This window comes from Oncorhynchus kisutch, linkage group LG1, assembly GCF_002021735.2.
Source record: "Oncorhynchus kisutch isolate 150728-3 linkage group LG1, Okis_V2, whole genome shotgun sequence".
Taxonomy (NCBI): domain Eukaryota; kingdom Metazoa; phylum Chordata; class Actinopteri; order Salmoniformes; family Salmonidae; genus Oncorhynchus; species Oncorhynchus kisutch.
This window is the reverse complement of record NC_034174.2, coordinates 25,018,320-25,045,638: the sequence shown is the minus strand read 5'-3', so window position 1 is coordinate 25,045,638 and position 27,319 is coordinate 25,018,320. Positions and strand designations below refer to the sequence as shown.

The 27,319-nt window shown below is 43.6% G+C and overlaps 1 protein-coding gene across 1 annotated transcript in view; it reads left to right on the top strand.

Annotated features, from left to right (window-relative positions):
* atxn7 (ataxin 7) overlaps nt 1–27,319 on the top strand; it is a 35,955-nt gene that overhangs the window by 2,773 nt on the left and 5,863 nt on the right. The window contains exons 2-10 of the mRNA XM_031805709.1: nt 3,314–3,413; nt 7,153–7,362; nt 7,525–7,593; nt 12,850–12,954; nt 24,969–25,212; nt 25,879–26,162; nt 26,407–26,489; nt 26,639–26,910; nt 27,034–27,232. Of these exons, the coding sequence (XP_031661569.1) occupies nt 7,161–7,362; nt 7,525–7,593; nt 12,850–12,954; nt 24,969–25,212; nt 25,879–26,162; nt 26,407–26,489; nt 26,639–26,910; nt 27,034–27,232 (1,458 nt within the window). The 5' untranslated portion in view covers nt 3,314–3,413; nt 7,153–7,160. The remainder of the gene's footprint in view (nt 1–3,313; nt 3,414–7,152; nt 7,363–7,524; nt 7,594–12,849; nt 12,955–24,968; nt 25,213–25,878; nt 26,163–26,406; nt 26,490–26,638; nt 26,911–27,033; nt 27,233–27,319) is intronic.

Below are 27,319 nucleotides of genomic sequence, written 5' to 3'. Positions count from 1 at the left end.
ACCTGGTTAATATTGCCTGCTAACCTGGATTTCTTTTAGCTAAATTTGCAGGTTTAAAAATGTATGCTTCTGTGTATTGATTTTATGGTTAGGTACACGTTGGAGCAACGAAAGTCCTTTTTCGCGAATGCGCACTGCATCGATTATATGCAACGCAGGACACGCTAGATAAACTAGTAATATCAACCATGTGTAGTTATAACTAGTGATTATGATTAAGTTTAATGCTAGCTTAACTTACCTTGGCTTCTTACTGCATTCGCGTAACAGGCGGGCTCCTCGTGAGGCAGGTGGTTAGAGCGTTGGACTAGTTAACCGAAAGGTTGCAAGATTGAATCCCTGAGCTGACAAGGTAAAAATCTGTCGTTCTGCCCCTGAACAAGGCAGTTAACCCACCATTCCTAGGCTGTCATTGAAAAATAAGAATGTGTTCTTAACTGACTTGCCTAGCTAAATAAAGATTTAATAAAGGTGTAAAAAAAAAATCGGTGTCCAAAATTACAGATTTCCAATTGTTATGAAAACAACTTGAAATCGGCCCTAATTAATCGGCCATTCCGATTTAGTCGGTCAACCTCTAGTTTCAAGCAGACCACCATAGTCCCTGTGCCCAAGAAAGCAACGGTAACTTGCCTAAATGACTACCGCCTGTAGCACTCACATCTGTAGCCATGAAGTTCTTTGAAAGGCTTGTCATGGCTCACATCAACACCATCATCCCGGAATCCCTAGACCCACTACAATTCGCATACCACCCCAACAGATCCACAGATGATTAAATCTCAATCGCACCCCACACTACCCTTTCACACCTGGACAAAAGGAACACACAAATGTGAGAATGCTGTTCATTGACTACAGCTCAGTGTTCAGCGCCATAGTGCCCACAAAGCTCATCACTAAGCTAAGGACCCAGGGACTAATCACCTCCCTCTGCAGCTGGATCCTGGGCTTTCTGACGGGCCACCCCCAGGTGGTAAGGTTAGGCAACAACACATCTGACACACTGATCCTCAACACTGGGGCCCCTCAAGGGTGCGTGTTTAGTTCCCTCCTGTACTCCCTGCTCACCCACATCTGTGTGGCCAAGCACGACTCCAACACCATTAAGTTTGCTGATGACACAACAGTCGTAGGTCTGATCACCAACAACGATGAGACTGCCTATAGGGAGGAGGTCAGAGACCTGGCAGTGTGGTGCCAGGACAACAACCTCTCCCTCAATGTGAGCAAGACACATTGGACTACAGGAAAAGGAGGGCCGAACAGGCCCCCGTTAACATCGAGGGGGCTGTAGTGGAGCGGGTCAAGAGTTTCAAGTTCCTTGGTGTCCATATCACCAACAAACTATCATCATCCAAACACACCAAGACAGTCGTGAAGAGGGCACGACAACACCTTTTCCCCCTCAGGAGACTGAAAAGATTTGGCATGGGTCCCCAGATCTTCAAAGTTATACAGCTGTACCATCGAGAGCATCCTGACCGGTTGCATAATTTTCTGGTATGGCAACTTCTCTGCATCTGACCGTAAGGAGCAATAGAGGTTTGTGCGTACGGCCCAGTGTTTGGCGCATGTGACAAATAAAATTATATTCAAATAAGTATGGTGTTACTTCTGGGTGTGTCTCAATGGAGTCTAAACTATGCAGTTATTATTTTTACAATGTTAAATGTATTTTGTGCGGAGAACATTGGTGTTGAGCAGTGAAATACCCCCCAAAGAACCATGCAAGAGTGTGTATGTGCCACAATGTTGTCATTCATATGAACAATCATTTGCATGACCAAAGTGCATTGGATTTTGAGTAACTGAAAACCAAATGTAGCATAAAGACATTGTATACAATTGGCCTAATCCTTTTTTATCTGCTTATGTAAATCGTTTGATTATTTTAACACAAATGTTCACTCAAATAATACATTTAACCTAGCTAATGCTCTTGATTAGTAATTGTTTTAGCAAATTAACAAGTAACTCTTTCACTATTAGTTTGCATATAATGCAGCTAATGCTAGCTGATTGGTAAATAAAGTAACCGACACATTGTTGCTGTCAGAATTTCAGTAGATTACTTGCTAGTTGTTCAATTTGGAAATGTGACTTTTGCATTAACTAGGCTTAAGTCCTCTAATGTAGTCTACATTATGTTGCCTTGTAGGCCTAGGCTAGTTGAAGTCATGACGCATCAGTGGTGTATGTAGCCTAGGCCTATTGTGTTTAGTGATGTGTACTAGAGCTGGACCATATGGACAAAAATCCATATTGTGATAAATTGCCTGGATTGATGCCATAACGATAAATAATGATTTTTAACGTTAATGTGCGCCACTTTTTTTATTACCCTTTAAACTACTACTACTAGTTTGATTGTTAATGGGGCAATTGATGGCAACAATCACCCATATTATCAAACTTATTTCATTTTAAACTTCACATTTCTCTAGTATAGGCTACTTATCATAATGAATGATATCAGCAAAAATGCCTGCATGAAGTGCTCGGTATGGATAATTCTGTTATCGTCCCAGCTCTAACGTGTACATCCTTTTGATTAAGCTAAGCTTCATTGAAATGCAACTCTCTATTAGCAAGCAACAGTTTTGTTGTATGATAGCCTAGGCATAAGCTACTCTATACTGTATGCAACTCTGGCACAAGACAATTTGATCCCCTCATTCCAACGCCTGTTGTAGAAATTCCTTCACATTCTTGTCACTGTAGCAAACGGGCAATACATCTCATAAAGGGCTTCATATTAGGGTAGCCTAGTGGTTAGAGCGTTGGACTGGTAACTGGAAGGTTGCAAGTTGAAATCCCTGAGCTGACAAGGTACAAATCTGTTGTTCTGCCCCTGAACAAGGCAATTAACCCACTGTTCCTAGGCCGTCATTGAAAATAAGAATTTGTTCTTAACTGACTTGCCTAGTTAAATAAAGGTACAAAATAAATAAAATATTCACATTGTGTTGAATTGATGAGAAGCCTACAATGTTAAAACCAACGGTTTAAAGTTCTTTAAAACAGAAATATAATCTTTAAAGGGATGTTTGGGCTGCAAACAGCAGGGATCTGGAGTGGTTAACCAGGGATGGTGCTTATTGGATTGGATTACTCTGCTGCGGGAGGAGCTCCATAAGTAGCTCGTGCTAGTGTGAAAGCTGCGGCTCCAGATCCACCAGGAGAATGCGAGGCGGTGTTATCTTCCAGACCAACAACCCCGTAATTCCCTAAACCGTGATTACGGTATCAAGACAAGGAAAACAATGAAGCTGATACAAATGTTTTCCTCCCGTCTCTTTCTCTCACCCAGATTCCTTCCACAACTTGTGTGGGGCGACCAGCGATCACCCAAACTGATGAGGTTCTACTGATCCAGTTACGATTGAGTTCCCTTTTCCACATTTGACAAGGTAAGGGTTCAGTGAGCACAATGATCTGTTTTTCTACTGAAATTCTAACCATCACTGGTTCCAGTTTTGAGGCTCTCTCCACAGTCCACAGACATGGCTGCAGTCAGACTCTTCTCTCAGGACTGCAATTTTTCAGCTGCCATTGCATTACAAAATCTCTAAGATATTGATACTTCATTAATAAGTGTAACGGAAGTGTTTTGATGACCAAACTTACATATGAGTAACCTAGCCTGAGTCCTGAAGAGTTGGGCTTTGACTTAGTAGGCGCTCTTCTGCTGCACTATAGACCTGGGTTTGAACCCTGTGGGTCACATTATGTTCAGTGACCCCAATAGGTCTCTGAGAAGGAGGAAGAAGTCAAAGTGGGGTGAAGTGTAATGGAGGTATGTTTGATACCTAAAGAGCTGCGTTGGCTCCCCGAGTCAGTTGGCCTGTTTGAGTGGATCACTTCTGTCAAGTCGTCAAAGTGTGTTGCATTGTGGGGATAAAAAAATGGTCCAACTTGCTCCTACATGTCGACTGCATGAACTTTACAAAAACCATGCTATCAAAGGTCATGAAGTTTTGACTGCTGTCGACTGCAAGTTTCTGCAGTTGAGCTTCACAAACAGCCATCGCCTGCATTGTGGGAGGCGCTATTGTCAACCAATCATTAAGCTGTTTTTTTACCAACAGGAATATAACCAAAGACCTGATTGACAGGAACCAACTTTGCCACTATTTGTCTATACAGTGGATATGTACAAATTAATGTGATATTTGAGGCTGTCTCACCAATTCATTATACAATGTACACACACTGTATACTTTCCTAATATTGAGTTGCACCCCTTTTTGCCCTCAGAACAGCCTTAGTCGCGGCATGGACTCTACAAGGTGTTAAGCGTTTCACAGGGATGCTGGTCTATGTTGACTCCAATGCTTCCAACAGTTGTCAAGTTAGCTGGATGTCCTTTGGTTGGTGGCGCATTTTTGATACACATGGGAAACTGTTGAGTGTGAAATACCCAGCAGCTTTGCAGTTCTTGACACACTCAAATCGTTGCGCCTGGCACCTGCTACCATACACAGTTCAAAGGCACTGAAATCTTTTGTCTTGCCCATTCACACCTACATAATCCAGGTCTCAATTGTCTCGAGGTTTAAAAATCCTTCTTTAACATGTCACCTCCCCTTCATCTACACTGATTTGAAGTGGATTTAACAAGTGACATCAGTAAGGGATCATAGCTTTCACCTGGTCAGTCTGTCATGGTGTTTAGTACACCCGGTGTATATTTTCGGTTTGTGAGTGTGTGATATGGGGGTCGGAGACATGTTTAAGACAACCTTATAAAGAAAAATTATAAACAATGGCAACACTACCATGTTGCATTGAGCCTTGCTGTTGGAAAACCACATCAGTGTCAGACTTTCAGCTATCGCAGATGCACATCACCTCCCCCGACTTCACTCCTCGACTTTTGTCTACAGTCAGTTGCCTTAGCCCTCAAACGAGCCCAAGGCCTTTTGAAGCACAGAAGACCTGTTGGTCAGATAAGCAGGAGGCCTAAATACATATGGTATAACAGCTGCATAGACCACCATGGAAGTGTAATATTTATCATTTGTCATTTTTAAAGAATCCCAACCGTATTCTTATTATGTCAGTCTGTTAGATGCAGAACATTTGCCAAGTAATATGTTGATTTTATAATTGATTAGTATACACACACATGTAAACAATGACTTCGTTTTTGTAATACGCTGCACTGAGTCTGGCTTAGTGGTAACACTCTCGCCTTCGGAACCATATACATTCACCCAAAACCAGATCCCTCTGTCTCCATACCTCTGCTCCTATCCATTCACACATAAATACAAATGCGGAAGAGGTTCAGAAGTTCGTTCTCCTTTTAAAAAGAAAAGTTTCACTGTACCACGATACAGAGGAAGGTGAGTGTATATGGTATAGAACCAGGGTGATGTTTGGATGTATTTAGTTAGGCTTAGTATCCTTATCTATGTATGCGTTGATAGCTGCATTAATGTGTCTTGTATGACGTTTTTGGTTTTTGGATCCACAAGCATCCCTATAACCATAACAACAAGATGCAAAGTTTTTATATTTTAGAAAATGTGTCTGGAAATTAATATGCCAAGAAATGTTAACATGTCTCCAGACCAGGGGTGTTAAAGTAATTCCATAGAGGGCTGAGTGTCTGCTGTCCCCCCCCCCCCGTCCCCCCCATTTCAATTAAGACCTAGACAACCAGGTGAGGTGAGTTTCTTACTAATTAGTGACCTTAATTCATCAATCAAGTACAAGGGAGGAGCGAAAACTGGCAGACACTCGGCTCTCCATGGAGTGAGTATGACATGTGGTCAAGACTCTTAACATGCCCACAAGTTATCTAGAGGGGAGGGTTTTTGCTCTGTCATAACCTACTATTTTGTGAACTGATTAGTTGTCATTTATAGGGCTAGTCTCTGCCCCCTTGTTAGTTGAGCCATTGTATGCCTATTGTAATGGCAGTAGAGGTATGGCGCTTGAATTTTGGTGGATGCACTGAAAATGCATTTGGTAATTTCTGGTTACTACTGGTAAGCAATATTGAAAACTGATAATGGTTGTGTAGGATTTTGCCACTTATTAACCACATATTAACTATATACATATTGATTCTGCCCAACAGTATTTTATGTTGTGCTGTAGTGCTGAGTTGCAAACATGAGAGAATATCTGACGACATCCTGGCTCATACCACTCACTCCATGTAATTCAGAATCCCATTTGAATGTAAGGGATAATTCCTTTAGGAAATGTTTCATTTCTACAAACTTGAAGTCATTAAACATTCATTTTTGTTAGGCTTTATTTAACTCTTATAGTACTGTAGATCTGAATGAAGTTTTTTAGAACGTAACAATCCCATCACTGTTTTCTAACGGAAGGACTATAGCTTTCTTTCTGCTTGTTTTGTGAATAAGTGTTCCAAGTTCCTAGATCGTCATTGCGCCACATGACACTGACGCAAAAGGTTGTGAGGAATATGAATCGATTTACTGGAAAGGAGTCGCGCTTTAAGGAAGTTTAGTATAACATTAATGTATATTTCTTCCCCCATCCGTCGACAATAAAACAAAATCCCGGTCATAATTGTTGCACTTTTTTATATAAACGAACTGTTCAGTCATAGGCTACACACCTTCGATTCTGAAGTTGAGAGCGAGTGATATTCTGGCTGTCATGAAGTGACACATTTATTTTCTCAATATTAGGGCATTTTAACACATTTTTGGGTCCCTATAATTTGGTTAGTTCTCTTTCACAAAGCCGCTTTTTCGATAAAAAACAAAACCCAACAACAACAAACGAATGCCTACAATGTGAAATGTATCAATTTGGCGTAGGCTATATTTAAGAAGTTGATGTGGAACTGCATGATTTTAAATTGATAAGCAGTTACGTTTTAACACCCCTTGTAAGTGACCTGGATTTCCCACGTTTCTTGCGCTCAGGGAGGTGAAGTTATGTCCCTCCTTTAAAGTTGTATCTGTGATTGCCCAGACGGTATGTGGCCTCGCACACACATGCTCCCGTCTAAAAAAAACGATTTAATTGGAGTGTGACTCTCTATAGCTTCTGAAAACGTCAAAGGGATTAGTATTATCGAAACATGCGTTTGCCTGAGTCGATCAATGAAGGAATCCTGAGAACACCACCTCAACGCTGACTGCTGTTGTTACATTGTAGCGGAAAGAATGTCGGAAAGGGCCGATGATGACGTCAGGGGGGAGCAGCGCAGAGCGGCCAGGCAGCTAAAGCAGCAGCAGATCCAGCGGGGAGAAGGCTCCACAGCAATGGCGACTGTTGCGGAGCGCAGATCCCTGCCTAGTCCAGAAATGATGTTGGGACAGTCTTGGAGCAACTGGGTCGATGCTGCCATACCCAAAGGCAACGACGGTGAGTGCTCGTGCGTACTGGATGTGTGTGTAGTCGAGGAATGTTCGTTAGCTTTTTTCCGATTGCGTGCAGTTTTGGGAATATGAAGAAACGCTACTGGTAGCAACAGCAGAAGCAAGCAAGTGCAACTATTTGTGTCTGTATTCGATTGCCTCATTTTAGGTGCTGAATCGGAGGAAAGTTTGAAGGAGTTCGGGAAAAATCGTGAAGCCATGCGATTGTGCAGAGATGGTGAGTGTTCTCTCTTTTGTCAGAGCCAATGAGTGTTTTGGTGGGTTGCACACACACTTCACATGCACCAGCTGAAATCTGGTTGTTCTGTTGAACAAGTGCACCAGATTGACCTGTGACAACGCAAGTCTGATCAATCAATGATATAGCCCTGGAATCTATGGCCACTAGTTGACATCTTGAAGAGAGGACTTCTATCCTCTGTTCCTAAGTAGGTGCACACCACAGCTAACAACCAGCCAGGGCTTATTCAGTGGGGTAGAAAGACAGAAATGTAATGTGATAAAGCTGACATGGTCAACCAGCCAGGGCTTATTCAGTGGGGTAAAAAGACAGAAATGTAATGCGATAAAGCTGACATGATTGTTTATTATACACCGATAAACAGATAATTATTTTGTCTGTTTTACACTATCATTTCTGTCTGGCTGTTCTGTATCATTGTGCCCACCTGAAAAGCCCTGATGTGCACCGTTAGGGGAGGGGCACACTCAGTGTGGTGACAGCAGTTTCACAGTTAAAATGGGAGCAACAAGTCTGTCATTAAGAATAACTGCTACTCTTGATGGAAATTTCTTGAAACCTCCAATGACTTTCCTATGTCAGTTGAATATTTATAGTGCTTCTAAACTACTACACACTCACATTTGTTGAGAACAGTTTTATAAGCACATTCAAAGTGCTCTATATTTACAATATTAACCACAAAATGGCCTTACTGTTTTTTTTGTTTGGACGCTATGATTTATAATTGAATTATTACATGGGTTGGTGTCAGTGATTTGATAAAGACTGTCATGAAATGTTTAATTACCATGCTATACAAATGGCGAAGACAAAGGTTGGAAGACAATTACATATTAGTGAGAATGCAAATTCGAATGGTTTTGATACGTTTGGTGCCAATGTGAGAGTTAAGTCGATCCGTATTTATTTTATTGAACCGTTATTTAACTAGGCAAGTTAAGAACAAATTCTTATTTACGATGACGGCCTACCAAGAGTGTAAAAGCCTCCTGCGGGGATGGGGCTGGGATTAAACATACAAATATCTACACACTACTGATAATGAATGCCACCGACAGCTGACTCTGCAGTAGTGAAATGTGGCAGTGTCTCACAGTAAGGTGTCGACACTGAAACAGCACCAGCTACATGTCTGAACTTCTGAAGGCCTCAATCTGGGCCCTGTTTGTCAAGCAGTTAAGGTTCCGGAACAATTTGAAATGAACCTAAACAGACATATCACTTATTTTTGAAAATTGAAATATTTGTTAGGAACAGGAGAATGTGACATGAACAATACCCAGATGTTCAGATTTTTCTAGTTTGTGTAATAATAATTATTGGATCTATATAGCACCTTTCTACCAACTGAGGTTCTCAAAGCATTTATCAAGTAATGGGGAAACTCACCTCATCCACCACCAATGTGTGGCACCCACCTGGGTGAACCATTTTGTGCCAGAATGCTAACGACACATCAGCTAGCATGATGAGGACTGATATATGCCATTTAGGAATGAAGGGGGTGATTTAGGTAGCCATGATGGAAATGGGGGGCCAATTTGGGAATTTAGCCAGGACACCGGTGTTAAAACCCCTACTCGTGCCATGAGATTTTTAATGACCACAGAGAGCCAGGACAGCAGTTTAACATCTCATCCAAAAGACTGTACCCTATGCAGGGATATGTCCCCTTCACTGTCCCGGGGCATTTGAATTCTATCTTAAGACCAGAGTGCCCCCTGCTAGCCCTCCAACACTACTTCCAGCTGAATCTGGTCTCCCATCCATGACCGACCCTGCTTAGCCTCAGAGGCATGCCAGCAGTGGGATGCAGGGTGGTATGCTGCTGGTGTGACCTGCAGGATCCAATGGGATTATATAAAGTGCATTCAGAAATTATTAAAACCCCTTGACTTTTTCCACATTTTGTTACGTTAAGGCCTGTATTAAATTGTTTTTCTTCCTCCCTCATCATTGTACACACAATACCCCATAATGACAAAGAAAAAACAGAATTTATATATTTTTGAAAATGTATTAATAAACTGATATCACATTCAGACCCTTTACTTTATTGAAGCTCCTTTGGCAGCAATTACAGCCTTGAGTCTCCTTGGGTGTGACGCTACAAGCTTGGCACACCTGTATTTGAGGAGGTTCTCTGCAGATCCTCAAGCTCTGTCAGGTTGGATGGGGAGTGTTGCTGCACAGCTATTTTCAGGTCTCTCCAGAGATGTTCGACCGGTTTCAAGTCCGGGCACTGGCTAGGCCACTCAAGGACATTCAGAGACTTGTCCCAAAGCCACTCCTGCGTTGTCTTGGCTGTGTGCTTAGGGTCGTTTTCCTGTTGAAGGTGAACCTTCGCCCTAGTCTGAGGTCCTGAGACTCCGGAGCAAGTTTTTCTTCAAGGATCTCTCTGCACTTTGCTCCGTTTATCTTTCCTTCGATCCTGACTAGACTCTCAGTCCCTGCTAATGAAAAACATCCCCACAATATGATGCTGCCACCACCATGCTTCACCGTAGGGATGGTGCCAGGTTTCCTCCAGAAGTGATGCTTGGCATTCAGGCCAAAGAGTTCAATCTTGGTTTCATCAGACCAGAGAATTTAGGGTTCTTTAGGTGTCTTTTGGCTAACTCCAAGTGGACTGTCTTGTGCCTTTTACTGAGGAGTGGCTTCTGGAAGCTTCTCCCATCTCCCCAGAGGAACTCTGGAGATCTGTCAGAGTGACCATCAGGTTCTTGGTCACCAGCCTAACCCAGGCCCTTCTCCCCAATTGCTCAGTTTGGCTGGGCGGGCCAGCTCTAGGAAGATTCTTGGTGGTTCCAAACTGCTTCCGTTTAAGAATGATGGAGGCCACTGTGTTCTTGGACCTTCAATGCTGCAGACATTTTTTGGTACCCTTCCCCAGATATGGGCCTCGACCTTATGGCTTGATTTTTACTCTGACATGCACGTCAACTGTGTGACCTTTATAGACAGGTGTGTGCCTTTCCAAATCATGTCCAATCAAAATGAATTTACCACAGGTGGACTCCAAGTTGTAGAAACATCCCAAGGATGATAAATGGAAACAGGATGCACCTGAGCTCAATTTTGAGTCTCCTAGCATAGAGTCTGAATACTTACCTAAATAAGGCATTTCTGATTTATATTTTTAATACATTTGAAACGTTTCTAAAAACCTGTTTTCACTTTGTCATTATGGGGTATTGTGTGAAGACTTTATTTTAATATATTTTAGAATAAGGCTGTAACAAAATGTGGGGAAGGGGTCTGAATGCACTGTAAGTGCAACAAACTGCTGACTAGATGTAAGAAAATGGGAGAGCTGATCGTGTCCTTAAAACATCAATAGAATACAACTTTGTTGTCCTTTGGTTAGAACAGAAATGTATCTTCTGCCTTTCCCAGCACCCTTGAGGTACACACATACACGTTGCGAGGCACAGGGTCAGCTGCAATGCAGCGCCCCTGGATGGAGAAAAATTGTGGGGATTTAAGTCCCTTGCCCAAGGGCTCCACGGCAGGAGATGGTACATGGGCTCAAAGATCAGCAAGGTTCTTGCTGCCCTGTGGTCTGTGTGCAGCCAGCCTCTGCTCTGAGCATCCAATATCTGCTACTACTCTACCTAGATCATTCATCACTGCCATTGAAGAGGAAGGTGAAATGAACTGCATTCTACCCTTTCTCTCCTTCTCTCTCATCTCTATACCACACAAGAAAATGGGGAATGAAATGGCACATGGAGTTTCACCAATTTTTTTAATGTTGGATGCTTCAATAGTGCAGTGCCACTGACAATGTCCTGAATGCAGAGTGGACTGGTGAGTCAGATGGTGCTCATTTAAGAGACCAGTTAGACCAGTCACTAACCCTGTGTTTAGTACAGGTCAGCTTGTTAATTCCCCCATACACAGCAGCAAATTACTTTTCTAAGAGCACAGGTAGGCTTTTGTGAGGACTTGAATAGCCAGCGCCTCGGAAACGTTGGTGACATTTCAAGTGTCCTCAGCCGTGTGTTGGAGGGCCTTGTCTGCTACGGCGTGTGGGCGGGCACTCTGGGTGATCTCTTAATTAGCCCCTTCATTAGCTCTTTGTTGTTCTCCTTGTGAGGGTAAATGTTGAGCTCTCCTTGTCTCCCAGTGTGCCACTCTGATTTCCTTTCACCAAAAAAGGAGTGAGTCTTGTATTTGTGTTTTATTATGGATCCCCCTTGGCAGCAGCTACTCCTCCTGGGGTCCAAACACATTAAGGCACTTACATCACACATACAACAAAAGATAAAACAGTACATCATATAACATTATTACACCACAACATATCTACAAGAAAAAAAGTGTATAATACCACCCTACAACAACATTTGTGGTCAGAGAAAGGCCCTAATGATTGTCAGACTCCAGCCACCTAGAGAGCGAGAAAGGGAATAGAAGGACCATGCGGTGTTGGAGGGATTGCCAAAGACTCCAGCCACCCTAGTCATAAGACTGTTCTCTCTGCTACTGCACGGCAAGCGGTACCGGAGCGCCAAGTCTAGGTCCAAAGGCCTTAACAGTTTCTACCCCCAAGCAATAAGACTCCTGAACAGCTAATCAAACGGCTACCCAGACTATTTAAGATAAGAGCATAAGATAATATGCCATATGCATTCCTGTGAATGAAGGTGTTCTTTTTTTGCCTGGATGATTTAGTTTATTTTAATATTTGCAGGTACGGCCCAAGTGACAGTCTGTGCCTCAGTTGCTCTCCATCCTCTTATTTATTTGAAGTCACAGATCATTCACAGGCTCTGCCACTGGCTGTAGTTATCCTGCCTGCTTCACCCCTTAGGTGTGTAGCGTGTGGGTAGACTGTCAGTGTGTTTTCTGCAGCAGTTAACCTTTGGGGTGCTGACTCGGTCATCTTCTTGTTCTTATCACTAGGTTTCCTGTACTGTGAAATTGGGCTGGTACCCTCTTTGTGTGTGTGTGTGTGTGTGTGTGTGTGTGTGTGTGTGTGTAATCTATACAAGGGTACAATCAGTTTTTGTCTGGAATGATTCTCACACCTGTATTAACTATAATTATCCTAGAGTATTGAATGCTTAGTTGCCTAGGCTTTATCTCCCTCTGTCCATAACACTACATGGTTTCAAATGTTTCATTCAGAAACTTCCTGTGTCTACCTCCCTACAGTTTACAATAGATACTGGTTGTCTTTATCCTGTTCATCTGTGTGTCTCCCCCCCCTCCATGGAACCACAGACATGCCCATATTTGGCCAGTGTCCAGCACAGGATGACTTCTACCTGGTGATGTGCAGCCACTGCAGTCAGGTGGTGAAGCCCCAGGCCTTCCAAGCACACTACGGTAAGTCTCACACACACAAACCGAGCTGATCCAGGATCGGGTTTAATAGCTTTTTGTTTTATAGCTCTTCTGAAGGGTTTGGGCAGGGAGAGCATATTCTAGACTTGTGCATTGGGGAAACCTGCTCGGCACTAATCTCTGTCAGGATGACACAACTAAAGAGTGCGTGTGCATGCATGTTCAGACACTATCATATTCAAAAGGATTAAAGCACCCCTCCCATTCACCTCTACACTCTCTATAACGTAACATGAGAAAGGAGCGCTCAGGCTTTTGATTTCCACCGCCTAAGACTTGTTTACAATTCTCCTGTTAATATTTCATGTGCTCCTCCGAGTCCACGCCTCTGTGAGTTAAGTCAAATGTATTGTTTTAGCATGTTAAGCTGTCCCTGAGATGTCTGAAGAGGTCTTAAAAGTACTACAAAGAGTAAAGGAGTATATTTTTCCCCCTCCGCTGTGTGAGTTCTTAAACTGTCTTTTTGGCCGGCACGCTGGGAAGAATTGATGAATTATGGATTTTAGAATCAAGAGATCGCTTTGCTGTGTATCTCGTTAAATCCAGCTTGGTGAACCCTCTGTGCTGTCTCACACACACCCATGTGCTGCAGTGCAATTATTAAGAAGAGAACTGCTCTCTCCACAGACAGTGAGCACCTGTGAGGCAGAGGGTTAGATAATGTGGTGTAAACTCTCTCTCCCTCTCTGGATAATTTGTCTCCATGATAGGTGCTTTAGGTTAAAGTTTGGAGACCTTTTAAAATAGATTTTAGTCTGTAAAATGTATAGTCCTACCTTCCCCTACAGTTATCATTGACACCTCTCGTAAAGAAGAGCAAGGTATTATCTGTTCATTGAGCTGGTTCATTGAAGGATGACTTTTTGTGTGAAATGGCCTAGTCTAAACTGACAGAGAACCCTATCTTGTATAATTCTTGAAGAATTTTCATGTGTTTAATAACGCATACAGTGCCTTCAGAAAGTATTCATACCCCTTGACTTATTCTACATTTTGTTGCGTTACAGCCTGAATTCAAAATGGATTAAATATATGTATTTTCTCACCCATCTACACAATACCCCGTGAAAACCTGTTTTTCTAATTTATTGAAAATGATCTACAGAAATATCTAATTTACATAAGTTCACACCCCAGAGTCAATACTTTGTAGAAGCACATTTGGCAGAGATTACAGCTGTAAGTCTCTGAGCTTTCCACTCCTGGATTGTGGAACATTTGCCCATTTTATTATTTTCAAAATTCTTCAAGCTCTGTCAAATTGGTTGTAGATCATCGCTAGACAACAATTTTCAGGTTTTTTCATAGATTTTCAAGTAGATTTAAGTAAAAACTGTAACTCGGCCACTCAAACATTCACTGTCTTCTTGGTTATCAACTCCAGTGTAGATTTGGCCTTGTATTTTAGAATATTGTCCTTATGAAAGGTGAATTCATCTCCCAGTGTCTTGTGGAAAGCAGACTGAACCAGGTTTTCCTCTAGGATTCTGCCGGGGCTGAGCTCCATTCATTTTTTAAAAATCCTTTAAACTCCCCAGCCCTTGATGATTACAAGCATACCCATAACATGATGCAGCCAACACTATGCTTAAAAATATGAAGAGTGGTACTCCGTAAGGTGTTGTATTGGATTTGCCCCAAACATAATGCTTTGTATTCAAGACACAAAGTTGATTGCTTTGCCACATTTTTATGCATTATTACTTTAGGGCCTTGTTGAAAACTATGCATGTTTTGGGATATTTTTATTCTGTACAGGCTTCCTTGTTTTCAATCTGTCAATTAGATTAGTATTGTGCAGTAACTACGATGTTGATCCTTCCTCAGTTTTCTCCTATCACAGACATATAACTCTGACTGTTTTAGTCACCACTGTTCTCATGGTGAAATCCCTGAGCAGTTACCTTCCTCTCCGGCAACTGAGTTAGGAACGATTCCTGTATCTTTGTATTGATACTCCAGCCAAAGAGTAATTCATATCTTAATCATGCGAGGCATTGGAAAACCTCCTTGGTCTTTGTGGTTGAATTTTTGTTTGAAATTCACTTCTTGACTGAGGGACAGAGAATTGTATGTGTGGGGTAAAGAGAAGGTAGCCATCTAAAAAATCACTAAAACACTATTGCACACAGTGAGAGTCCATGCCACTTATTATGTGACCTGTTAAGCCAATTCCTACTCCTGAACTTATTTAGGCTCGCGTTAAATACTTATTGATAAAAGACATTTCAGCTTTTCGTTTTTAATAAGCAAAAAAAATAAAAATAAACTAGTTCCACGTTGACATAGTTTTTTTGTGTGTGTAGGCCAGTGCCCAGCAAATCTCAATTTTCAGTTCAAACTATACCACAGCAAAATATGGAAAAAGGGGTGGGAATACTTTCTGAAGGCACTTTATGTTGGACATGTCAATGTCCTCACGCAGAGGAACGGTGTGAACGGCGTGCTTTTACTAGCTTTAGTATGGATCTTTCAGTCTTTAGAACAAATTCGTTTGTAAAATGTCATGCAAGCAATTTCCTTTTTAAACTTTAATTGGAATATGCACTTGATCTACCTGGTATAGAGGTCCTGCCATCCAGGACCTCTATACCAGGCGGTGTCAGAGGAAGGCCCTAAGATTTTGTCAGACTCCAGCCACCCTAGTCGTAGACTGTTCTCTCTGCTACTGCATGGCAAGCAGTACCTGAACGCCAAGTCTAGGTCCCAAGAGGCTTCTAAACAGCTTCAACCCCCAATCCATAAGACTCCTGAACATCTAGTCAAATGGCTACCCAGACTATGCACCCCTTTACGCTGCTGTTACTCTGTTATTATCTGTGCATAGTCACTTTAATAACTCTACCTAAATGTACATATTACCTGAACTAACCGGTGCCCCCACACATTGACTCTGTACCGGTACCCCCTGTATATAGTCTCGTTATTGTTATTTTACTGCTGCTGTTGAATTATTTGGTACTTTTATTTATTTTCTTCTTTAACTGCATTGTTGGTTAGGGGCTCGTAAGTAAGCATTTCGCTGTAAGGTCTACTACACCTGTTGTATTCGGTACATGTGGTAAATAAAATTTGATTTGATATCTACAGTTTTATAGTGTAAACCAGGTGAGCCTCTGGCCTGTATTCTCTTCCTTTAGGTGTCTGAAAAAAAATGACACTTCCTTCAATTTCTACTCTGGGCTGGTCACTTAAGTTCCACACTAGTGTTGCGCTGGTATATCACGGTACCAAAATGTCATGATACCAACATTTTTGAATACTGTATAGTACCGTTTCATATTATACTATCACATTTTTTGGGCCATAGCAATCTAAAGAACCCACTGGCTAGCACATATTATAACATTTCTATAAATTCAGTTTGGCTTATAAATGTAATAATAAAAAATGTAAGCAACAGAAACTAGTCTCTTTTTTGCGCTGGTCCAATACTGTCCACTTCACTTTCATGCGCATATCATGTGTGGCAGCGCTAACCCGCTGATGTGTGGCAGCGCTAACCCGCTGATGTGTGGCAGCGCTAACCCACCAGGCGCATCCCCTTCCAGCCATCACTCACCTGCACAAGGCAGTTGAAGTAGGCTTTGCAAGTTCGATGTCACCCAGCAGTGCTAAAGAGGAAAAACAGCTTCGCGACAGGCATGCTTGCAACTTTACAGTAAAGAAAACTTGTCTCTAGCTCAAACGGGGAAAAACACTATGCCACTGGCTGTTTTAAACTAACCCTGGGCCACTAATTATTGGTTTGATGACAAACAATGTTGTGAAGTCATGTTACCTAGCTAGTAACCTAGTAACTTGACAGTAATTCTCGGCAAATTTGATTGGCACAGTAGAAAGGAAAAGGGTCTGCTTGTCATGAGATGTGCTTCAAAGGTATGATTTATATAGGCCTAATGTAAGCCTAAACTATACTGAACAAAAATATAAACCCAACATGCACAATTAGTTTTTTTACTGAGTTCCAGTTCATATGGAAGTCAGTCAATTGAAATAAATTCATTAGGCACTAACCTATGGATTTCCCATGACTGGGAATACAGATGCACATCTGCTGGTCACAGATGCCTTAAAAAATGGACCTCAGGGTCTCGTCGTGGTGTTTCTGTGCATTCAAATTACCATCAATAAAATGTAATTGTGTTCATTGTCTGTAGTTTATGCCTGCCCATACCATAACCCCATCGCCACCATGGGGCACTTTGTTGACAAATTCGACATCAGCAAACCTCTCACCCACACGACACCATACACGTGTTCTGCGGTTGTAAGACCAGTTGGACATACTGCAAAATTCTCTAAAATGATGTTGGAGGTGGCTTATGGTAGAGAAATTAAATTCTCTGGCAAAAGCTCTCATGGACATTCCTGCAGTCATCATGCCACTTGCACACTCCTTCAAAACAGAAGTCTGTGGCATTGTGCTGTGTAACAACACATTTTAGTGACCTTTTTATTGTCCCCAGCACAAGGTCCACCTGTGTAATGATCAAGCTGTTAAATTAGCTTGATATGCCACAGCTGTCAGGTGGACAGATTATCTTGGCAGAGGAGAAATCAAAATCAAATCAAATCAAATTTATTTATATAGCCCTTCGTACATCAGCTGATATCTCAAAGTGCTGTACAGAAACCCGGCCTAAAACCCCAAACAGCAAGCAATGCAGGTGGAGAAGCACGGTGGCTAGGAAAAACTCCCTAGAAAGGCCAATACCTAGGAAGAAACCTAGAGAGGAACCAGGCTATGTGGGGTGGCCAGTCCTCTTCTGGCTGTGCCGGGTGGAGATTATAACAGAACATGGTCAAGATGTTCAATGTTCATAAATGACCAGCATGGTCGAATAATAATAAGGCAGAACAGTTGAAACTAGAGCAGCAGCACAGTCAGGTGGAAGTTGAAACTGGAGCAGCAGCATGGCCAGGTAGACTGGGGACAGCAAGGAGTCATCATGTCAGGTAGTCCTGGGGCATGGTCCTAGGGCTCAGGTCAGTTGAAACTGGAACAGCAGCATGGCCAGGTGGACTGGGGACAGCAAGGAGTCATCATGTCAGGTAGTCCTGGGGCATGGTCCTAGGGCTCAGGTCCTCCGAGAGAGAGAAAGAAAGAGAGAAGGAGAGAATTAGAGAACGCACACTTAGATTCACACAGGACACCGAATAGGACAGGAGAAGTACTCCAGATATAACAAACTGACCCCAGCCCCCCGACACATAAACTACTGCAGCATAAATACTGGAGGCTGAGACAGGAGGGGTCAGGAGACACTGTGGCCCCATCCGAGGACACCCCCGGACAGGGCCAAACAGGAAGGATATAACCCCACCCACTTTGCCAAAGCACAGCCCCCACACCACTAGAGGGATATCTTCAACCACCAACTTACCATCCTGAGACAAGGCTGAAATGCCTGAAATGCTCACTAAAAGGGATGTAAACAAATGTGTGCACAAAATTTGAGAGGACTTTGCTTTCTTTGCATATGGAACATTTCTGGGATCCTTTATTTCAGTTCATGAAAATGGGACCAACACTTTACATGCTTATATTTTTGTTCAGTGTATATCTAAAAATGCTAGCATCGGCCCAATGTCTAGTTTAACACTGATTGGCAAAACTGATGTCAAAGCTGACGTGCATAGTTACATGACGTAATGGCGGCACTTTAAAATTTAGCGCTACACGTGCAACACAGCATTCCTAACCTAGCCCACAATGTCTGCTGTGTGGATCGAGCATTCAACAAGTCGAGCAGTCATTTGAAAGAGTAAGAATTTAGTGAGACAACTCCATGGCAAAGTCCATTAACGCCAAGATAATGGACTTTATTGCCCTTGACAATCAACAGTTCTCTGTCGTGGGTGATGTTGGCTTTCACCGACTGGTTGAGCACTGGTACACTGCCAAGTGCGCTATTTTTCAGATGTTGCCCTACCGGAGTTGCACAGTAATCAAGTCACTGCTAAAAAAAAATATTTAAACATTGCGTCACTGCTATTAGCTTCAAGACTGACAATTGGACCACCGATATCAACCCCATGAGCATGCTGAGTCTGACAGCACAGTGGATTGTTGAGGATTTCGTACTGAGGAAGGTTATATTGAATGCTTATGAATGTGCTGGTTGTCATACCGCTGCTGCCATTTCAATGGCATTTGTTTGAGAACATGTTTGAAACTTGGAAATATGTACATACTAGCTAGCTCCATTCGAACAACTGACTCGAAATAAGCTCATCAGCTTAGCCTGCAGCAGACGTGATACCTCTGTCATGGCATTAAAACACCTGCTCAACAAATGTATTCGGTGGTGTTCTCTCTTCACTGTGTTGCCACCGTGCTCGATACTATGTACAAGGACCGCTACTTCGATGCAGACAATAAACAAGGTTTACGTGAAGTGTTACATACACTGCTGGACAAGATGGAAACAGACACCGTGACGAAGAGGTGCCACAGACTGAGCTGAAACTTCACTGTTTGACATGTATGATGAAATCCTGGTTGAGAATTGACTGAACAAATGAACCCATGAAACAGCACAGCAAGTAAGAAATAGGTTTTGATTTGTTTTACTGGTAAAGGGGACACATGTAATTGCCCCCCAAAAATACTTTTTGGTTGTGTGTGTGTGTGTGTGTGTGTGTAACCATTATTTAACTAGGCAAGTCAGTTAAGAACAAACTCTTATTTATAAGGACGCCAAACCCGGACGACACTGGGCCAATTGTGCCCCGCCCTATGTGACTCCCAATTACGGCCGGATGTGATACATCCTGGATTCGAACCTGGGACTGTAGTGACTCCTCTTGCACTGAGATGCAGTGCCTTAGAATGCTGTGTGTGTGTGTGTGTGTGTTAAGCATTCTAATACAGTTAAATAGTTAAAAGGCCGCAAAAATGTTAAACATTGGTTATCGGTATTGTTTTTGTTTTTTTGGGCAAGGAAAATATAGGATATCCGTATCGGCCAAAAATGTCATCGGTGCATCACTACTTTCTAGTGTTTTTTACATTCTGTTTGGTGCCTAACGTTTTTAAATTTGGGGGCAGCGTGCATGTGTTTGGTCTGTGTGTTAACTGCAGAGCAAAGTCTGCTGCTTCAGTGTCTTAAGATATTTTTGTCAGATGTTACTATGAAATACTGAAGTATAATTACAAGCATTTCATAAGTGTCAAAGGCTTTTATTGATAATTATATGAAGTTGATGCAAAGAGTCAATATTTGCAGTGTTGACCGTTCTTTTTCAAGACCTCTGCAATCCGCCCTGGCATGCTGTCAATTAACTTCTGGGCCACATCCTGACTGATGGCAGCCCATTCTTGCATAATCAATGCTTGGAGTTTGTCAGAATTTGTGGGTTTTTGTTTGTCCACCCGCCTCTTGATGATTGACCAAGTTCTCAATGTGATTAAGGTCTGGGGAGTTTCTTGGCCATGGAGCCAAAATATTGATGTCTTGTTCCCCAAGCCACTTAGTTATCACTTTTACCTTATGGCAAGGTGCTCCATCATGCTGAAAAGGCATTGTCTATCACCAAACTGTTCCTGGATGGTTGGGAGAAGTTCTTGGAGGATGTTGGTACCATTCTTTATTCATGGCTGTGTTCTTAGGTAAAATTGTGAGTGAGCCCACCTCCTTGGCTGAGAAGCAACCCCACACATGAATGGTCTCGGTATGCTTTACTGTTGGCATGACACAGGACTGATGGTAGCGTTCACCTTGTCTTCTCAAGACAAGCTTTTTTTCCGGATGCCCCAAACAATTGGAAAGGGGATTCATCAGAGAAAATGACTTTACCCCAGTCCTCAGCAGTCCAATCCCTGTACCTTTTGCAGAATATCTGCATGTCCCTGATGTTTTCCCTGGAGAGAAGTGGCTTCTTTGCTGTTCTTCTGGACACCAGGCCCTCAAAGTCTTTGCCTCACAGTGCTTGCAGATGCACTCACACCTGCCTGCTGCCATTCCTGAGCAAGCTCTGTACTGGTGGTGCCCCGATCCCGCAGCCGAATCAACTTTAGGAGACAGTCCTGGCGCTTGCTGGATTTTCTTGGGCATGCTGAAGCCTTCTTCACAACAATTGAACCGCTCTCCTTGAAGTTCTTGATGATCCGACAAATGGTTGATTTAGGTGCAATCTTACTGGCAGCAATATCCTTACCTGTGAAGCCCTTTCTGTGCAAAGCAATGATGACTGCACATGTTTCCTTGCAGGTAACCATGGTTGACAGATGATTTAGTAGAGACAGTAGATTTATTTATCCGTTATTTTACCAGGTAAGTTGACTGAACACGTTCTCATTTGCAGCAAAGACCTGGGGAATAGTTACAAATGATGAACAATGATTTCAAGCACCACCCTCCTTTTGAAGCTTCCAGTCTGTTATTTGAACTCAATCAGCATGACAGAGTGATCTCCAGTCTTGTCCTCGTCAACACTCACACCTGTAACGAGAGAATCACTGACATGTCAGCTGGTCCTTTTGTGGCAGGGCTGAAATGCAGTGGAAATGTTTTTTGGTGATTCAGTTAATTTGCATGGCAAAGAGGGACTTTGCAATTCATCTGATCACTCTTCATAACATTCTGGAGTATATGCAAATTGCCATCATACAAACTGAGGCAGCAGACTTTGTGAAAATTAATATTTGTCATTCTCAACTTTTGGCCACAACTGTATAGTGTGAAGTTAAATGCAATTTGTTGTATTGAGTAGAAGTGTGAATATCAGTGACAGGTTTTAGCACATGCTCATAACATTTAGAAAACTACAACGAGCGTTGGGGGGGACGGGTGAACAGTTAATTAGGCCACCCCAAATTTTTGTGGTATTGCACATGGATGGCAAGCGGAACCGGAGCGCCTAGTGTAGGTACAAAAAGGCTTCTACCCCCAAGCCATGAGACTCCAGCTAATCAAATGGTTACCCATCTGACTATTTGCGTTGCCCCCCCCCCCCCCCCCCCCTAAAATTTTTTTGTTTGTTGCTACACTGTTTATTATCTATGCATAGTCACTTTAAGTCTACCTACGTGTACATATTTCCTCAATTACCTCAACTAACCTGTGCCCCCTTCACATTGACTCCGGTACCGGTAGCCCCTGTATATAGCCTCGCTATTGTTATTTTACTGCTGCTCTTGAATGATTTATTTGCATTTCATGTTTTTATTCTTTTTTTAAAACTTATTTTTCTAAACTGCAATGTTGGTTAAGGGCTTGTAAGCAATCACTTTAAGGTCTACTACACCTGTTGTATTCAGTGCATGTGTCAAATAAAATTGTTAGTGTGGACATTGGGATTCAGACTATTTAAATTGACCAGTCAAGGCCACGGGTTTCAGTGGAATCACTACTCTCTCTTTACAATGCAGTGTTTATTCAACATTTCCTTTTGAGAAAGAAACAAACAGCTAAGCCTGTAATATTTCAACTGATTATTGCTGGTAATACAGTGATCAGGATTGACCACAAGAGGGAGACAAGTGTCATTGGTGACACTCATTGGTCCTGTGGCAAGAGTCACAGCAATCATCGACTAATAGCAAATGTGAATAGAGGAGCAAATACAGAAGTTTGTACTTTCCACATAAATTGAGGTTAACCTAGTGCTGGTGTGGTTGAACCTGACTACTACAGTGTAGTTCATTAACAGGACTTTCTACTTAAATGTTGTGCAATAACGTTGATTCAGATAGCTCACACGCTGGTACCACAGACTGCCTGTCAGTCTCATCTGCATAATCTCTGTGATAGGCTCGGCATTATGAAGTTCCATAATAGGCCTGTTCATTCATTGGTTTTCCAGTGTACCGTGTGTTAATGCAGGACTCGACTGTTTCTATTTGAAGCCGACTGAATTTGTCTGGTCAGTGAAACACAAGTGAACTTCTATTCAAATAATGAGCGCATCTCTGCAAGGTACCACAGAGGGACCCTCCCTTTTCTGCCCTGGATGTGGTATGTGTAGTCACCCTCCCTTTTCTGCCCTGGATGTAGTCACCCTCCCTTTTCTGCCCTGGATGTAGTCACCCTCCCTTTTCTGCCCTGGATGTAGTCTGTGTAGTTTTACATGACTTTCACTCCATGAAGCCACAGTGTTGCTGCTGGTAGGAAGGCCATTAGCTGAGAGTCTGCTGAAGGTCAATGCACTGTGATTCTCCCATCTAGACTGTCTCACCTCATTCTCCTGTATTGCTTGAAGCCCATCCATATGCTGTGTTTGAACAGTGGGGCCCCTGGGTATAGTACAGGGAGCAGCTAGCCTGGCGCTGTGGGCAGGAGTGACACTCTGGAGTTTAAACAGGCACTAGGCAGGCAGCTCCGCTCCTCTTCATCCATTTATTAATCCGGTCGCTGAACAAAGACCCTCCTCACAGCTATATGTGAGTACTCAGCAGTGACTGACTGTGAGACTACAGATCTGGGATCAGCACAAGCAGAGCTATAGTATGCTCTGAGGAGAGCAGGCCTGCACTGTTGACAGGACCATGTAAATCATTTTGATTGGCCCTAGCTGCTTTATGTGTAGCCTACACTGAGTGCTGTAGGCCTATGCTGTGGCCCACTTTCCAAAATGTACCCCAGCAAGCCTGTCTCCATCGTCAGGGATTCCCCGGCCCTCTAGAGAGACTACTGTTATTTGCCTGTGTGAGAATAGACCGTAATGCTGCTCCTCTCCTCGGTCTCTGTTTTCCTGTTCTATTGGTCTGCCAGGACCTCTCGCTGGCGCTCAGCATTTGGCAGGCGTTGTGGGAACGTCATGCTGGGGAAGCCTGTGTGGGTTATGCAGCGACGTCTGGCTTTGACTGAGTGGCAGCTATGGGTTGGGGGAGGTTGGCGAGAGGCTGTTGGGTGCTATCCTGTTAGCAGGAAGGCAGTGGGTCATGGGTAGGAGGGTGGAAGAGGTGTGAAGCTCCAGCTTGGCTCAGGGAGGGAGAAGAAGGGCCTGGAGCTGTTGCTCTGTTAGCTAGCTGGGGTGGTGTGGGGCTGGGAGTGGCAGCTGTGCATTCTGTCCTGCTCTACTGCTGCTCTCCCACTGAGACAGCCTCGGCATGCAGCCCAGACCTGCATGGGCTTAGCAGAAGGTTAGTTGGAGTTTCGTTTTAACTCGCCACGCCACCACCAGCCAGCCAGCCAGGCAGACTATTTCCCACTAATCCTGCTCTGATCTGCTCTATCTATCGCTCTCATCCTCTCGCTCCATTCTCTTGTTATCTGCCCTCTCATTCACTGATTGTCTGTCTGTAGGCTTATGTCTCTTCTTTCTGACACTTTTCTCCATGGATAGAAGATGAAACATGTTTGTTGTGCTGCTCTGCTGGTTGGGAGGAGGTAGTGCAGTCAGGACTGGAACGGCCTTCAGTTGCTTCAACCTGAAGAGCGAAACCTCTCGCATTCTCTCACATGCTTTCTTCTGCTCTTGCTGTATAACTTTCATTTTCTCTTTGTTTTACTTTCAATTGTCATGTAGCTTGTTCAGATTGTGTTAGTTTGTGGAGTGAGTGCTCAATAACATTAGAAATAACTGTTTAGGCTAAATACTGCAATGCAGATATTCCCATTTGTCCTGTTCAGCAGCTCTTGTTTTTTCCTCTTAGTTGTATTTTTTTCTTCTGGTATTAGTATTTTCTTGTATCAGTTATTTTAAGCCTAACCGTTCCATTCTGTTTCAGACAGGAAATCAAGCTCATGACCCGTATTTTTATTTCAGGTGAATTGGCCTGGATCAGCAAGGCTTTCTAGTCTTTTGTTTTTAAAACTACCTGTTTTTGACTTTGTTTAGTACATTTTTACCCACTTATACTAGTGTTTATTCACATATTGATTCCATGCACATTTATTGGAAAAATGTACCTGTCCAAAGGCCTGTTTCAAGAAAAAATGGAACACTAGTTACTACCTTTTGATTTATGTGCCTGTGTCGATGCTTGTTGGTCATGTCTCTGTGTGGACTGTAGTTCGTCCCTAACCTGCTTTTCCACTGACCCCTAGAGAGAAGACACAGCTCGGCCATCATGCCCCCCTCCACCTCGGCCCCCTCGTCAGCCTGCTCTCTGTCTTGGAGCAGGGGCAGTGGGGCGGGGGCCGGGGGTGTCAGTGGAGGGGCCATGGGCCGCTCCTCCAGTGGGACCAGCGCCTTGTCCAACTCCAAAATCCTCAAACCAGCCAAAGAGAAGCTGCCAGGCATCCAGCAAAGACCTCACTTCCCTCCCTTCAGGGAGCTCAATGACAAAATGTAAGCCATGCCTAACCTAGCTGCTGAACCATTAGCTTTTATTATTTTTTAAGTTCATTTTTATTTAACTAGGCAGTCTGTGAGGAACAAGTTCTTATTTACAATGATAGCCTACCCCGGCCAAACCTGGATGACACTGGGCCAATTGTGCGCCGCCCTATGGGACTCTCAATCACGGCCGGATGTGATACAGCCTGGATTCGAACCAGGGACTGTAGTGACTCCTCTTGCACTGAGATGCAGTGCCTTAGACAGCTGCGCCACTCGGGAGCCCATGCTGAACCCAAGAAAAACGTGTTGACATGTTGAACTTCATCCCCCCCGCCTCTGATAGCCCTGCTTTATGTTTACTTCTCTCTCTTCAAGTCCTCCTCTCCCTGCTCCTAAAGAAGTCTAGCTCTGACTGACATCTCCCCGTACTACCCTCTATCTGAATGAGCCCCTTAAAGAGTGTTAAAAAGAGATCCTTTATCAAACTCCATTTGCAACCACTCAAAACATGTTGGTTTCTACTTGGGGATTTAAACACATTTCAAACTCTACCTAAACCTGTTCTGTTGACATGAAGTGATTTCTCTGAGATCTTTGCTTTGCTGCTATAGATAAATTAACTCCCTCCTCCTGCCATCCTTCACTTTCTCCTCCATCTGTCCATCTCTCTTCTAGCCTGACCCCTGCGGTCAAAGTGGAGAAGATGCGTCTGAAGGTGGATGTGTGGGCCAAGCTGGTGCAGGCTCCCTTGGCCGCCACGACATCGTCCTCCTCCAGCAGCACTGTGAGCTCCTCATCACCCCTGAAACCAGGCCTTAACTGTCCCTCCATACCAAAGGCTCCCTTGCTGGCCCCTGGCCAGATCCCCAATGGCAAGGGCCACATCTCCCTCTCTGCCCTGGACAAGAAGCAGGACAACAGTGCCAGTAACAGACAACACCTCCACAAGAGACTGTCAGGTGAGAGGAGATGATAAGGGATTGTCTGTAATATGGTTTGCTGCAATAGATTTAGAACCTGTCATTTATCCAAGTACTGACATGTCATTGCCAAACAGTAAAATCTCTGCTGATTTTATTCCAGAAATGCCACTAACTGAATACTGTTTTTCTGCTACCGCTCTCTTCCTTTCTCCTTTTCTTGTTCGCTCTCTCTTCCTTTCTTGTTCCCTCGCTCGATCGCTCCTGTTCTCTCTTCCATCAGAACGTGAGTTTAATCCAGATATCCACTGTGGGGTCCTGGATATGACAGCTCGGAAGCCATGCACACGATCCCTAACATGCAAGGTACCAAGCCCACTCTTCTGCCCCCCTTCTCTCTGTTCTGTTTGGTTAGGAAATATTCATTGTCACATTTCCTAGGTCTTTCAGCAGCCTCCAGACTGAGTGTAGCTCATCCTGACCTAACAAGCCCTTTGGCCTTCTTCCTCCCTCAGACACATTCCCTAAGCCAGCGGAGGGCAGTGCTGGGCCGGAGGAAGCGCTTTGACACACTGTTGACTGAGCACAAGAGCAAAGCCCGGGAACGGGAACTGCAGCACACCCACCCCCAGCAGACCCCCCCTCTCAGGGACCCCCACCCCTCCCCCTCCCGGCTCGCCCCCCACCACGACGCCCACCAGGTCGCTCAAGGCAACGGAGCCGCCGATGCCGCCACCAAGCCTTTGGTGCTCGGCAAACCCAAACCTCAAAATCCTGGTCTTCCACGGTGAGTCACTCAATGTACTCTTTCTGGGTACCCAACATCCAACAAATACTTTTTACAATGTGGTACAGCCAGTACCTGCATCCCTGATGTGTGTTCGTAAATCACTGTTTCCTCTGCTCTAAGACTGAACAGCAGTATCTCTCAAGGAGGTGGCGGTTTCCTGGAAGACCCCTCGTTGGTCCACGAGTCGCCCCACCATTCTACGCCCACCCCCGACGGGGTCTCCTGCCTGTCCAGTGACGAGGGGGAGAACGAGGAAAGGGAGGAAGGCACAGACAAACTGGACTGTCACTATTCAGGTTACCAACCACGGCCGGCAGCTGTAAGTCACTTTATATTTAACTTTTACAGGAATATGCTCTACATTTATTGAGCCCTTAAATTCACACCACAGAAACAATGAAACAAC